Source organism: Gekko japonicus, unplaced genomic scaffold, assembly GCF_001447785.1.
Source record: "Gekko japonicus isolate JY-2015 unplaced genomic scaffold, Gekko_japonicus_V1.1 scaffold4195, whole genome shotgun sequence".
NCBI classification, from domain to species: domain Eukaryota; kingdom Metazoa; phylum Chordata; class Lepidosauria; order Squamata; family Gekkonidae; genus Gekko; species Gekko japonicus.
Window position 1 is genome coordinate 39,243 of NW_015175496.1, and position 16,287 is coordinate 55,529.

Here is a 16,287-nt window from a genome sequence, read left to right on the forward strand (position 1 = left end):
TTAATCATGTATATGAATGGCAAATTGTGAATTAAATTTATGAACTGAACAGAGGCATGGAGAGTGATATCATAGGCCCTAGAGCAGAAAAAAAAAGAGGAAGATATCGTATTGAATGGAACTAGTGAAGTGGAAGAGAGGCACTGACCTGACCTGGGCTGGATCTGGGCTGCAGAATGACAGATGGTGACTATCAATAAACTGTGCATGATTTCTTTTCTTGAAAATTCTCATAGAGCATTCAAATCCCTTTCATCCCCCTTGCAGTGAATAACTCTTTTGCTGTTGTTGTTTTTTATTCATTGTTACTACTGACCACTTTGGAAAGCTGGAGAAAGGTAGCTTTGTGGCGTGGCTTTCAGGAAAGATGGTACCAATTTCCAGAACTCCTCGATCCCATTATAGGTAAAATGCACAAATCTCACCCTGCATCAGAATTGACTTGCATTCATGAAAGATGGTCCTTTCCCACCACTGGGACAACCCTCAGGTTTATAGAAAAATATATTTTTAAGTGAGGGGAGATTTATTATCCTTTTTTTAAAAAGGAAAGAAAGAATAGTGAGCTCTCACAATGTTCCATGGAGAGATCTTTGCCGCCATCTTGGGAGTTGCCTATTACGAAGGCTGAGGTCTTAAATACCATTTTAAAAAGAGGTAGTGTGCTGCATAGTTTAACCAGTGTGGTCTCTACCTCAACCTCCACCTGACAGACTGAACCCCAGTGGCTTCTGAAAGTACTAATTCCCAGATGAGTTTTGAGGTAAATGGGGGAGGGGGACAGTAACTTTTATTTACTTCCTTTTGTTGAAAAAAGGTTGTTGAATGAAGAGTCTTGAAATGATAGACAAGCAAAACATGCAGAATTTGCTTGGCCCATGCAGTTATAAGTTTTTAGGTGATAATTTATTGGTGCAGAGAGTAGTTCTGTGCTAAGTTTTTATTCCTGGGGTGAATTTTTGGCCTTTCCATAACCTTAGGAATCTCTTAATATAAATGCATTTTTCATCTGGAAATGCCAATCACTTTGCTTTTTCCCCCTAAAAGCCATACTTTGAGACATATAAACTTCCAGGGAAAGAATTTATCCCAGCCTATAACTCTGAAAGATAGGAGGAGCTGGTGGCAGTGGGAGAAAGGCATAGACAAATGTGTCTGGGTTGGTTTCAGAAGTCACAGGAGAATATGTTTTTCACAGTTGCTGCTAGTCTCAAGTATTTAGCAATTGAAATAACTTTCTGCTAACACTTTATGCATGAATACAGCATGAACAAAGGGTAAAAAATAGGGCAAAAACTATGGGCTCAAAGTAAGTGACAGGTGGGAAGAAAAGTTTTAATTAAAATACAGTTCTGAACACTTCTTGCTTATAGACATAACAGTGCAAAATATGGGGAGGACATTTTTGTAGGTAATTTCATGGATAGGGTAAGCAGATCGTTCCTGAGGATGAAAGGTCATCCACTGGCAGGTGATTGCACAGAAGGGGACAGATGAATTTCCCTGGGGACAGAGTTCCAGAGGTTTGAATCATCACTGAGAAGTAAAAGATAAGCAGTTTGAGAATGGGGGAAAAATCAAATCTCTACTTCTAAAGGGACAGTTGAAGCTTCTTGCTTTGGGAGATACCTACATGTCATATTCTTGTGTTCTTGACTTTTACCATTATAGAAGGAGACCTAATCTTCTGTCTTTTCCATATGTGAAAGACATCTATCTGAAATCCCAGAGAGCTGCCACTAGTTCCAGTAAAAATATCATTGTTTATCAATGACAGAGGTACATGACATAGTCACACCTTTAACCAAATTCCCATTTTCTGGAATTTTTATTCCCTACTATGGAATTCCAAGTTGGTTAGTTATGACTTGCGCGGATAGATAAATACGTTGATGTGTCTTCTGCAGTTCTGATCTCTCTCTATGTGTTGGAAACAATGGTTAACACTCTATGTCTAATACATCTTGCCCTTGCACTGTTGAGCTCAGAATAAAATACAGACCTCAAAGCTCTAAACAGAGACTTATGGCAAAGTCCTTGGGCAGAAACACCCTCAAGGGACTGGTACAATATTAGCTTTCTAACACATAAGAGAGGAGGTAATTAGCCTTTCAGTTAAAGCCACAAGTCAGCATTCTCAGATATTATTTTTATTACTGTTCCATCATGATCATTCTTTAGAGAACTGCTCCCTTCTTCTGAGAAGAATTTTCTGGCCTGACTGTATGAATAGATGGCCAGATTTGTTCAGACATGTGTGGTGAAAACTGGGAGACATCTAAGGACTCTGTTTAAATGATACCTGGAAATCCCAGTGGATTCATTAACATTTATGGCAGATTTGGCACAGACTGTTTTCTCTGTTGGTGAGCCTATATTTCAAATTTGGAGCTAATGTAATAGTGGAGGTTGAGGGCAATGCAAAGAAGAGAGAGAGAGAGAGAGAGAGAGAGAGAGAGAGAGAGAGATGTACTTAAAGTGGTTTACTGTGGACAAGCCAAGGTTTGAACTGTCATATCTGAATCTAGATCAGAGTGGAAAACACTGTTTTAAGTAACAAAGTCGATCTTTTTCACAGGCCATAAACGTTCACAAAATCATAGAATGTTAGAGTTGGAAGGTACCTTGCAGGTCATCTAGTCCAACCCCCTACACTCTGCAGGAGCATAGCCGAAAGATAGCCCTACAACATGCCCGAAAGATGGTCATCCAGCCTCTGCTTGAAAACATCCAGCGAAGGAGCATCCATCACCTCCTGAGGCAGTCTGTAAAGTTCTTTGTTCAAGATCCAGAATCCAGAACTTAACTTCAATTATGGGGAAGAGAATGTAAAACCAAAACACGGGTAGATATGAAGTCAAAATGGTTCTATGAATGACCGGGGTGGTGTGACTACTAAAACTTGGTGGAGGGCGGGATCCAAATTACCTATAAGGTCTATTATGTAACTTTGAGGAAGACATTCTCTTGCCGCTTAGAGAAATGTTCTCATACACCTGTACGACTGTCCATTATTTTTGTGTCACGTTGCAATGCAACTGTCCTCTCAAAATACTATTGGTGGTGCCATGTGAATGCTGTTTTTGTTTATTTGTTTACAGTGTGGTGGCACATTCTTACATGTTCCTGTAAAGGGATACACTTGCATGTCTGAATCAGCCCTATCCTTCCCTATATCATTGTCATGATGATTTCAAAAGGGTGGGAGGAAAGATGGCATAGAAAGGTGATCAAAGATTCAGGCAAAGAGATGCAGGTAAAGATGAAATTCTTAAGGATAAGGAGAATGTTAGGTTTTACAGCCATAAACACTGAATTCAGAAGTGGGGTGTGAGAGAGGACTGTTTGACGTGTGGTCGTATTCGGTGCAGCCAGTGTAACCTACCCTTTCTCTCTCTTTTTTATAGAGATTCAGGTGGCTGCAGCCAATGATGGTTAGAAACTGTGGCCAGGGTACAAGCAAATATTAGCTCCTAGTAAGTCACAAGCTCATAGCGCTCTGGTTGAAGACGTGCTGAGTCACCACCACAGCACTGGTATTTGTCCTGGCCCCACATTGCTTTTGTACATTGTGAGCTTCCAGCACAGTAGTATGTGCCGGTGTCTCCTGTCTGCATGCCTCTCATCTCTAAATAAACCTGGTTCTTGGAAGTGTCTCTGGAGACGGTGAGGCGGTTTCTCAGGGAGCCAAGATAGTGCTTGTTGTCATTCCAAAAAACGAGACACAGCCACTCCAGGTCTTTCCCTGGGGGCTGACGAATCCAGCTCACTGAAGACCCCTCATCAGTGAGGGAGAATCCATAAGCGTAGCAGGTGAGCCGAAGGGTCTCTGATGCCCTCAGCTGTGCTGGTCCAGATTGGTCCAAGGTCACTGCAGACTGGACACCTGGAGAGAAGGATGGAAAGGGTCTATTATGAAAAAGACCTGGGTCTTCAAAGTAGCAGAAGAGAAACCAGGATGAATGAGATTGTGTCCATGAAAAGGCACTTACAGAGTGGAGCAGCTAACAGAACCAAGGCCAGGAGCACAGAGTGCATGGTCCCTTCTGGAGGGAAGACAGAAGGGAAAAAATAGGGGAAGAATGAGTGCTGTTGACCTCCAAGTCACACTTTGACTGAAGACAGGATTGTAAAATCCCGCAGATAAGAGGGGCCTGGGTGAGGGATATTTGCATATCCAATCTTTATGTAAATTGATATTCAGGGACTGTTTCCACTAAAGGTGATGCTGTTGTGAAATGCTTATGAGCCAATCACTGAGTGAGATTCTTGCATTCCGGATGAAGAATGCCTTGACCATTCAGTTTTCACATCCCACAAGCAGTTTTCCTGTGGTGGATTATGGACACAGGCATGGTTAGCCACACCGGCCAGGAGGAATTCAAGGCAATTTTGCTGCTTTTTTTCTTTTCTCCACCACACTGAAGGGAAGGTGAGCAACATTGGTGCTCCTTTCTATTTGCTTCCTTCCCCTCTTTTGCCTCAGCCCTTGCCAGGGAAAAAAAGTGGGCGAGCAGGGGTGACTGTGGGGAGGTAGGGCCAGTGGCTTCCATACATGATCAGTGTTCAACACTGTCTGCTGCATGGTTCCATGACCTGCATGGGGAGGTGAACTGACTCCATGGTAGAGCACCTATTTAGCATTTTTAACATCCCAGATTCAATTCCTACCATGTCCAACGAAGGATTAGGTAGCAGGTGTTGGTGAAAAAACTCCACAAGAGACCCCAGAGAGCTGCTTCCAGTTCGAGTACAAAATACTGAGTTTGAAAGATTATTGGTCTGATTCAGTATAGGGCAGACTCATATGTGTTTATGTGTGTCTAGTGGCTGTCTTCTTTATGATGGTGAGAGAAAGTAGGGAGGTAGTGACCAGTGTTGGGGGCAAGGGATGAAGAAAGAAGAAGAAAGATGGGAGGAGGAAGTAGCAGTGGGAGGAAGGGATAGAGTAATTTTCGGGGGGGGGGTGTCATAGGTTATAGGCAAATGAGTGTCTCACAGCCCCCACTTGTCTCAAATATTTAGCAACTGACATCATTTCCTGCAGTCTACACATGTTGTGGGACATAGCCAACAATTGGTTGAGATACTGGTGGGTGCTAAGTTTGGTGTAGTGGCTAGGTGTGTGGACTCTAATCTGGGAGAACTGGGTTTGATTCCCTACTCCTCCATTTGCAGCTGCTGGATGACCTTGGGCAAGCCATAGTTCTGTCAGAGCTGTTCTTGAAAGAGCAGTTTCTGCCAGAGCTCTCTCAGCCCCATCTACCTCACAGGGTGTCTGTTGTGGGGAGGGGAAGGGAAAGGAGTTTGTAAGCCGCTCTGAGACTCGGAGTGAAGGGCGGGGTATAAATTCAATCTCCTCCTCCTAATAGGGCAAAAAACTACGAGCTCAAAGTAAGCATTGGGAAGGAGAATGTATTTAAAATACAGTTTGGAACATTTCTTGTCTCTAAACACAACACAGCAAAATGAGAAAACAATTTAATGTACAGGGAGTAAATTGACATTTCCTGAGGTGGGCATGCAGGACTGTTTGGGAAAATTCAGAGGGGCGCAAGATATGCATTCTGTGATTTGTCACATGAGTGTCCTGAAAGTTTATTGACCTTGGGCCTGGTGGTAATTCCGCATGCATGAAAATCACACAGACAGATTTTAAATGTGATGGGCTTAAATTGTCTTAAATCCATGATTAGAATACCAGAATGCATCAACACAAAAAGGTTCTGTAGACTTTATGCCCTGGATTCCCCCAAAGGCTCTTGGAAATAGTAGCTGTTGAAGGTGTTGAGAATTTTATGAGAGACTGCAAGCTATTCTATAAAGAACAGAAGTTCTATTAGCAGAGAGTTTATATTAACTCCATTTAAATCAGTTAAGGTAGATTAATTTCTTGCATCCAACATACTGCAGATGAACCAGCCTGGAGAATTTTCATGAAGTTTTTGTTGGGCTTCCGATTCACTTCCCCTCACTGTGTCTCTTGCACAGTAATACACAGCCGTGTCTTCGGGTTTCAGGTTAGTCATCTGCAAGTGCAGCAGGCTGTTGGAATTATCCCTGGAGATGAAAGAACAGAAGTTCTATGAGCAGAGAGTTTATATTAACTCCAGTTAAATCAGTTATGGTAGATTAATTTCTTCCATTCAACATACTGCAGATGAACCAGCCTGGAGAATTTTCATGATCTAAAGAGGGTTTTTGTTTGGCTTCCGATTCACTTCCCCTCGCTGTGTCTCCTGCACAGTAATACACAGCCGTGTCTTCGGGTTTCAGGTTAGTCATTTGCAAGTGCAGCAGGCTGTTGGAATTATCCCTGGAGATGGTGAATCTCCCTTTCACAGAATCTGAGTAGTACGTTGAGGTGCTTTGTATGTAGGCTACCCATTCCAAGCCTTTTCCATGCGCTTGCCTCACCCAGGCAAAGTAGTAGCTGCTGAAGGTGAACCCAGAGCCTCGACAGGAAAGGTGGAGGGAGTCTCCAGGCCTCTTTACGTCTCCTCCAGATTCCACCAGCTGGACTTCTGAATGGGCCACTGCAAAAAAGAAAGGTGCTTTTTTTAAAGAGAACTATCGATTCATATCTAAATTGTAACTCTCCTATATATTTGTGGGAAATAAATAAATAAATAGAACTGTACCTCTGAAGGCTGCTACAATGAAAACAATCCGAAGCATAAATATTATCATTGCTGCTTTGAGGCAGATGGGCTACAAAGGAATTGGGAGCTCAGGAGTTGTGTCTCTGGGTGTAGCTGGGGTACTGGAAGAGTGTATGACAGATTTAAATAGGAAGCTGCCCCTGCATTTACATATAGCACAGGATAAAAGAGCAACGAGAAGAGTTATTGGTCAGCAATAGCTCTTTGTGCATGTTCACCACATGTTCACCACACATGGCTGGCGTGACGGTATACAATTCTTTAACGTGCAGACCATTATGACTATTATGGTGGTTTTTTGAGTATGCCGACAGAAGGCAGATTTGCTATATTAATCAATCAGTTTATTACGGTCGAAGAACCATCAAACAGCATACAGAGTCAAAAACAGTCTCCAGATTGTCGGCAGGCATTAAAGGGGAAAAAAAAAACATCTCAAGGAGTATTAAGGAGGTGCTTGCGCTTTATAATTGCAATAAAAAGAAATTTAGCAACATTCCTTGAAATAACCGTGGATTTGTCCTCCACTAGGTGTTTCAGCAAAAGTTCCTCAGACTGGATTACTAATTGTCCTTGAAACCTAAATGACCTTAATAAAGGCATAATCAAAAGGGCTCTTTCTTCTGCATAGTGGGAGCAATGAAATAATATATGAGGGAGGGTCTCTATTGACTCGGAAGGGCATGAGCAAAATCTCAAATGTCTGGGGATACGTTGGAATCTTCCAGAAAGAACTGCAAATGGAAAAGTGTCAAATCTGGCTCTGGAAAAGGCCCATCTATGATTTGGGTTGGAAATATTAGCTAGGTATAAAGGAGCAGACATTAACGTTTTGGATTTCAGAGATTTGTAAAGAGGCGGAAGTGCGGCATAAGATGTTTGTAGCTCAATATCTCTGAGACGCTGGTAAACAATGGTTTTTGCCCTAGCATAGCCGCTTTCCAAATGTTGGTGCAGGTCTAATCCTAATTTGCTATATTTATTTCCTTCCTTGCTGCTCTCACAAGGGCCAAGAAGGCAGCAAACAAATTAGAACATACATTATAAAAACATATTTTAAAACCATCCCCAAACTGCCTCTTGGGCAGAGTGTTTTGCTCTTAACTCCACCAAATTCAGAAAGATAGATAGTACTTTAATTTCCTTTCTTGTATTTTCTTACATTCAAGATACTGCAGAAGAACCAGCTGGAGCGTTTTCATGATCCTAAGAGAGTTTTTTGCCTGGCTTGAGATTCATTTCACCTCACTGTGTATCTTACACAGTAATACATGGCAGTGTCTTCAAGTTTCAAGTTGTTCATTTGCAGGTGCAGCAGGCTGTTGGAGTTGTCCCTGGAGATGGTGAACCGTCCTTTCACAGAATCTGAGTAGTACGTTGGGTTGGCTTGTATGAGGGCTACCCATTCTAGCCCCTTTCCAGGAGCCTGTCTGACCCAGTCAAAATGGTAGCTGCTGAAGGTGAACCCAGAGCCTTGACAGGAAAGGTGGAGGGAGTCTCTAGGCTTCTTCATATCTCCTCCAGATGCCACCAGCTGGACTTTTGAAAGGGCCGCTGCAGAAAGATAGATGTTTGAAGACAACTGATCTAGCAGAAACATATAACTATATTGTAATGCCCCTTTGTATTTGTTTTTTTTAAAAAATAGAAGCATACCTCTGAAGAATGGTACAAAGAAAACAAATTGAAGCAAAAAATTCAGCATTGTTGTTCTGAAGAAGATAGGCTACAAAGTAATTGGGTACTCAGGAGTAATGTCTGTGGTTGTAGCTGGGATCTTGGAGGAATTGACTGATTTAAGCAGGAAGCTACCCCTAAATTTGCATGCAGCACAGGATAAAAAGAGCCAAAAGTAGTCACTGCCAAGTAGGAGTTCTTTGTGTCTGCACATCATCTAAGACCAGTGTAACAGGACATAATTCTATAACATGTTGATCATTATGACTGTCATTGTGGGTTTGGAGTATATGAACTGAAGGCAGATCTGGGTTAAAAATGTATGCATGTCTCTATATTTTCCACAAAATTTATACCCCACCTTTCTAACAAATTAAAATATGCATAATAAAACCACATTTAAAACCATGAATACCAGCCACTCCCCAAGACACAGATCATTAAAACAATTAAAACTGAAGCTAAAATACAGGAATGTTGGAACAGTAATGGAAACATTGGTCAGAAAGTAGGGATCTCTGAGACAATGTTAGATGGAGGGGGGGGGAAGAGTTTACATCACTGGCATAAGATGGCAACATAAGGTGACAGACAAATATCCTGGTGAGAGAATTCAAGATTTTGGTGCCATGACCAATGTTCCCTCTAAGTTGTGGAGTCCTATGAGCAAAAATTCTACTTTGTGAGCTACTGGCATTAAAGCTGTGAGCAGGTGATTTGGCTACTGCATCAATTAGTTTGCTCTGGTGCCATCCTTCCTAAGTGATGACAAAAATATGTGAGCCAGAGGCTACAAAATCGTGAGCTAGTTCACACTGACTCAACTTAGAGGGAACACTGGCCATGACCAAGAATAAAATATAAGTCTCTCGGGAATGGGGGTAGGGGGTAGGCTGTGAAATCTCTACTTCCAAAGAGTAGATGGATACAGAAAAGGGATAGCTAAAGGCTAATTATTCTGGCTTTAGGGTAGACCTGCATGTTATATTGACCAGGATTCTTTCCCCCACCATGGATTTCCAAGAGGGTTGGAATTCATCTCTCTCTATTTGTTGGAAAGAAAAGTTAACATTATGTATCTGGTATGATGTGATCGTGCCCTTGCTCTGTGGAAAACATCATACAGGGATCATAGTTACTAACAGAAATTTATAGCAAATTCTTTGGGGAATGATAGCCTCAAGAGATTGGTACAATATTAGCTGTCTAACAGATGGGGTGGGGAGGTGCCCTGGTAGATCCCAAACTCATCATATATCAAAAGTTAAGCAAGGTCAGCACATGGAAGGGAGGCCTCCAAGGAAGTATCTGCAGAAGAAGGCAAGGGTAAACCACCTCCGCTTCTCACATGCCTTAAAAACCCTTTTCCAGGGTCACCATAAGCCAGCTGCAACTTGACAGCATTTGACATCTGACAGATGGCAAAGGAATTAACCAACCTTGAAGTGAAAACCACAAGTCAGGCTAAAAATTATTATTCATCACAATCATTTTTTAGAGAATTGCTGCCCCCTTCTGATAAAAAAAGGATGAGAATCTTCTGCCCTGACTTTATGAACAGATATTTGTACAGGCGTGTGTGTTGAGAATTGGGATAGATCTATGAACTCTGCCTAAATGATACCTGTGAATCCCTGTGGAACAGGTCCACATGACCATCTCCTGGTATGGGTGGCTAATGAACCCTTTTCCCTCGTATTGCTCATTAGAGTGGTCAAGGTTTGCCCTTTCTCATTTTCTTCTGCATCCATCTGGCCTTTCACAGCCTGCTATAACAAAACCTGGACCTTCTGTAATTGTAGAAGTCCAGTGGCATCATAAAGGCTAACAATATTTACTGAAGTATGACCTTTTGCGATATGGAGCTTACTTCCTCACATACAACAGAAAGAAAGAACACAGTTTCCCTTAAAAAATTGCAGAAATGGAGGGGGAAAGATGGAGGAGTTTTGGAAGAGAGGCCTGGTATCATATTCAGGGTGGTTGTCTAGATATACATAATGAATGATGAGATAGGTCAGAGGTTCTAGCCACTCCCTCATTCAGTGAAAATAAAAGTGCAATATAGGCCCCGGTCACACAGAGGATTTGCCGCACTAAAGGCACAAATGTCAGGTGGATTTTCGGGGCGCGATCACACCACAACATTTGGGAAGCATAGCGCACCTGTGGCCAACCTGTGGCATCCCGCCAAAGATGTGCAGTAAAAAAGTACCTCAGAAAGTGCACTAGTATCCGGAAAACACAGTGCAGGGGCAGACATCTGATCGCGGGAGCACTAGTATCCTGTGGCATCCGGTGCCTGTCCACATCCTGTCACAAACCGGATGTTTTTTGTAAGCGCATACGCACAAACACATAACTGAAAGCAGTGCTGCTCCATGGAACTGCGCATGCGCACAAATGCAAAATGCTTGCCGTGCCGCGACTTTGCCATGCTCCAGCATTGCCATGTGATTGCCAGCGAACAGCCTAAATGCAAAGACTCGGGGGACTGTGTGATAGGGCTACCATGCTTTATTTTGCTCCGGGGCAAACAGCCACGCCTCCCCCCCGCGTTCTGGCCCATATGACCGGGGCCATAGTAGGGTACAAAAAATAATTAAGAAAAAGGAAGTAGGAACGATTTACAGAATTAACTCACATCAGGAAAGGGTTATCATATCATGCAACGTGTTAAGAAGTCTCTTTTCAAATGGCAAATTGTCCATCTCCAAAATGAACAAATGGTTACAGAAAGCTTCAGGTGGGTAGGCACGCTGGTCTCCAGTAGTCTGGTTTATAGGGCAGGTCTTTGCTCCGTCTTCTCCCTTCCTGGTCCTTCTGGGTGTTCTCCCAACTGATTATTCAGATCCCAGTGGATGCAGGACCTTCCCACCCATACTGCCCCCTCTCTGCTGAGCTCACCCCATGGGAAGATGGGCCGGCTCCAGCTTCTTCTCCCTGAACTCAGTCATCGCTGACGCTACCACATCAACTCCCAAAGCCCCTGGGCCGACCCACCTGATCTGAACCTCTGATCCACCCTACACCACACCCTCAATGACAGGGCCCAGCCACAATGTCCACCCTGCAGCTGGGCTATAACAGAAGCTGTTGCCCTGGTCCAAGTTGGCTGCAGCCCACTCCCCAGGCTTGGCTGACTGCTGAGCTGCTGACCAGCAAGGAGATTTGGACATAATGAGCTGTGCTCTCCCCCTCCCTTTATTGTTTGAATTGTGGGTTCCCATCACAGTAAGTAGAGACTGGATTTATACCCTGCCCTTCACTACCAGAAGGAGTCTCAGAGTGCCTTACAGGCTCCTTTCCCTTCCCCTCCCCACAACAGACACCCTGCAAGGTAGGTGGGGCTGAGAGAGCTCTGAGAGAACGGCCCTTGAGAGAACTGTTCTGAAAGAACTTGTGACTGACCCAAGGTCACACCAGCAGCTGCATGTGGAGGAGTGGGGAAATCAAACCTGGTTCTCCCAGATTAGAGTCTGCACTCCTAACCACTATAAAGAGACCTATAAGTTCCATCTGAAGTATGAAATGCATGCACTGTAGACTTATATTGGGTTAATGCTATTTGCCATCACTCCTGATGTCACCCAAATAATCTTTGAACTATAGTTTGGTGAGTATCCTATCAGAAACCCCTGACTCCTGTCACAGAAGTATAGCTCCCAAAATTCCCTTGGTAGGGAGCAATGTTCTAAGCTGTGGAGTCCTGTGGGCAAAAATTCTACTTTGTGAGCTACTGGCATTAAAGCTGTGAGCGAGTGATTTGGCTACTGCATAAATTAGTTTGCTCTGGAGCGATCCTTCCTGAGCTAAGGCAAAAATGTGTGAGCCAGAGGCTAAAAAACTGTGAGCTAGCTCACACTAACTCAGCTTAGAGAGAACACTGGTAGGGAGACTAGTTCTTGAACCGATTACATTCAGTAAAATAGACTATTCATTAAATGTTCTTAATTTCTTGCACTTGGCAATTTGCAGAAGAACTGGCTCAGACAGCTGTCAGCACAGAAAGAGGGTTTTTGCCTGGCTACAAATTCACTTCCTCTCACTGTGTGTCTTGCACAGTAATACACAGCCGTGTCTTCAGTTTTCAGGTTGTTCATTTGCAGCTTCAGCAGGTTGTTGGAATCCTCCCTGGAGATGGTGAATCGTCCTTTCACAGAATCTGAGTAGTAGATGGGGTTTGAAGATGTACTTATATAGGCCAACCACTCCAAGCCCTTCCCAGAAGCCTGCCTGACCCAGTTAAACCGGTAGCTGCCAAAGGAAAACCCAGAAGCTTGACAAGAAAGTTGGAGGGACTCTCCGGGCCTCTTTACATCCCCTCCAGATTCCACCAGCTGCACCTCTGATAGGATGCCTAGAAAGACAGACAGCCAGATTTTAAATAGATCTGCTGCACAGCTAGATTCAAAATGTAACAATATTCTATATCAGAAGAACAGAAATCACCTCTAAATACTATTGAGGTGCAAACAAGTTGAAGCCACATCATCATTTCGAGAGGCTTTGAGAGGGTTTGACGTGACAGTCCTCACTCACACACACAGGGACCCAAGGTAGCTGGCCCAAGGAGAGTGGAGACCTCCTTTAAACAGGAAAGCGGCCCCTGCGTTTGCATACAGCTCCGGATAAAAGGGCAACCACACAAGTGGTTGGCCCTCTGTTCCTGATTTGGGAGAGGACAAACAGTTACTTACCCTAAGCAATGATGCAGGAATCGTGGGTTCAAAGAATGTCTTAGAGTCAGGCTCGAGTTAAGCAGAAATATAACAACGGATGAAATTGTATGTAAGGGCCAAACTAAATGTTATGTGTAATGTGAGTCACATCGTAGGTGCCTGACCCGGCTCTTAGCCACACATTCATATGAGGACTAACCTGCAAGAATCTTGCTCCATGTAACTCCAAATGCAGTGAGAGGGAATGGGGGGACTTCAGGGTTGCCCCCCCCTGTGCAATTTTCCTGTTTCCCATTTCCTTGGGCTCCCCAGGGTCACCCCAGGGCATGTGTACCCTGAGGAAGGGACAGCCAGGCCCCCACTGTGGGTGTTACCACTGGAGAAAATGGCCTCGTCTCCCACACAATGTTTGGAGCTGCACAGAGTGAAAAAGAGATTTTTTTTAAGGCTACTCCCTGCATGAACGCGTCAGACAAGTGAGACCTGATTCGTGTTGCATGTAATGTCTAGTTTGGCCCTGGATTCTTTTCCCTAAAGGTTTCCAGTAAAAGAATAGAGGGGTATTCATGCCTGATCAACAAAGAAACTTGTAATGTAATCAAAATCATGCTACATGTGCGAAGAAAAGGGAGCCGCTCCAAAAGGGAGCTCTTAAGGGAGCGGTGGTGCAGGCAGTAAGAATGCCTGCTATAACATCAACGAACAGCACTATTGCTGTTCGAGACCCACCACGGCCGGGGTGAGCTCCCAGCCCTAGTCCCAGCTCCCGCCCACCCAGCACCCAGTGTTTCGAAAGCATTAATATCTAGCAAGTAGATAAATGGGTCCCTGCCCTAGGTGGCAGGGGGCACCCTCCTCCGGTGGGGCGTGCAGCAGAGGCATCGGCGGCGGTGGCAACGGAATGGCGATGGCAGAGTGGCAAGTGAAGCAATGGAGCAGCTGAGGAGTGCCCTGCGAGCGTGGCATGAGCGGCAGAATCCAGAAGAGGCGGAGCCACGGTGGTACGGCGGCGTGTCGGCGCAGCGCAACGGAGCCAAAAGGGACGATAGTCGGAGCTGCGGCGGTCGCGGGCCCGTGCACTGGAGGAGCCTGTCGGAGGAAGCCACGGAAAAGGAAGAAATCTGCCCCAGGACACTGGACGTGGAGTGCCGACATCCGAGGCTTCCGGAAGACGACAGACTCCAACAACAAGCCCTGCTGCCGGGTGCTGGTAGGAAGTCACCCCCCGTATAATTGTGGCCTTAGTTAGGAACCAATGATTGTGGAAGCCGCTCAGAGACCCTTCGGGGTTCGAGCGGGATATAAATTGAATGATAAAATAAATAAAAATAAAAATAAGTAGGGACCCAACGTAACAGCAGAATTCATTGATCAGTCTGTTCTCAGCTCCTCCCAGGACAGCTCCTCCATTGTTTCTTCTTCATGAGGACCTCCACCGATAGAAAACCTTCCCTCCTCCTTTAAGGCTCTGCCCATGAGCCTTTGTAAGTTGATGTTTCCCTGCCGAGCCCTCCAATCCCCGACTACTAAGGACTGACCTTACAAGGGTTGCCATCTTCTGGGTTGGAAATTCTTGGAGATTTTTTTTTCGGGGGGGGGATGAGTCTGGGGAGGTTGCATTTTGGGGAAGGGAGGGACCTCAGCAGGCTATAACGCCATAGAGCCCACCCTCCAAAGCAGCTATTTTATCCTGGAGAACTGATCTCTGTCATCTGGAGATCAGTTGTGATTCCAGGACATCTCCAAGCCCTACCTAGAGGCTGGCAACCCTCAACCTGACTTGATGTGGACCAGGAGTAAAGAAGGAGGCAGGCAAGGCGGAACTGAGGACAGCTGGGACTGGGAGGAGCACTGCTTTATGTGCCCTAATGGGCCAGCCTCCCTGGTTCCTCATAAGTAAATTGAAGGAAAAGCCACCTGAAGTGTCACATTTTGGTGTCTTCTCCACCTGGAAAATGGTTTCGTAATTCCCCGTCCATAATGGAAGTCCATTCTAGGTGTCTGTTTAGTTGACTTTGGAGCTGCGGTGGCTCAAGTGGTTAAGACGCTGAACTGCAGGCTGGGAAACGTCGGTAGTTCAGCAGTTCGAGATCCAGGGGTGCCGCATGATGGAGTGAGCTCCCGTCTCTAGTTCCAGCTCCTGCCAACCTAGCAGTTCGAAAGCAAGAAATTGCAAGTAGATAAATAGGTACCCCTTCAGTGGGAAGGTAACAGTGTTCCGCGCGCCTTGGTGTTTAGTCATGCTGGTCACATGACCATGGAAATGTCTTCAGACAGCGCTGGCTCTTCGGCTTGGAAACGGAGATGAGCACCGCAACCCTAGAGTCGGATTTGACTGGCTTTCGAGAAAGGGAACCTTTACCTTTACTTTAGTTGACTTTAGAGAAGCTAAGTGTCATTTCCTCATGGCTACAGCAGACAGAATTTATATTAAAATAAATATATTTATTAGATTGTGTATACAATAATGTAGTTAAAAAAATAAGGCCTTTGAGACATTCTCAGTACTTTTTCAGTTGAGTTTGTTTCCCCCTTTTACTTTGCTTATTTACTGATGGTCCCATCCTCAATGAGTTATTTCCTTCAGTTCGTTAGATGTTGACCTCAGTGGGATTTATCAACTTCTCGCTTAAACTGTGGCAGGGAAGAGAAATAGAACAGGCTTCCTGCCCAAGAATAATTTTTTGGCTTCTTTGAACTGGAGAGATGCCAGATACAAGAGCTTTGTAGTGAAAAGCCAGCTGAGACAGAGTCCCTGGTGATGTAGAAGATAACCGAGATAGACAAGTCATTTGACACAGAGGACTATTTTTTAAAAAAATGGCATCCAAAGATGGATCTACATTTTGATAGATTATGGAAATTACTGACTTGAAAGGGATTTTTTTCCTTTGGACCTGAGAACATTATATCAGCATGCTTCTCTCTGATAGAAGGTGAGGTGGTGTTACTGTCCTTATATTGATTGGTTGATTCATCTGTAGCATATTTGATTTTTCTTGGTTTCTTTCTCTGAGCTGGACAGCTGATCTCTCAGCACTGTCTGAGTTGTATTCCAGGTGTAAAGTTCATGCTCCAAAGGACAAAGGAATGCATAGAAGGGTGAATAACCTCAAATAGAATAAGAAGAAGAAGAAGAAGAAGAAGAAGAAGAAGAAGAAGAAGAAGAAGAAGAAGAGGAGGAGGAGGAGGAGGAGGAGGAGGAGGAGATTGGATCTATACCCCGCCCTTCACAACCCAAAGGTGTCTCAGAGCGGCTTACAAAC

At 44.4% G+C, this 16,287-nt stretch overlaps 1 protein-coding gene across 1 annotated transcript in view; it reads left to right on the top strand.

The window, feature by feature from the left end:
- The first annotated feature begins 13,951 nt into the window (after positions 1-13,951).
- The window catches only part of LOC107122859 (vomeronasal type-2 receptor 26-like), a 20,865-nt gene continuing 18,529 nt past the window's right edge, over positions 13,952-16,287 (top strand). The window contains exon 1 of the mRNA XM_015425999.1: positions 13,952-14,166. Coding sequence (XP_015281485.1) covers positions 13,952-14,166 — 215 coding nt within the window. The remainder of the gene's footprint in view (positions 14,167-16,287) is intronic.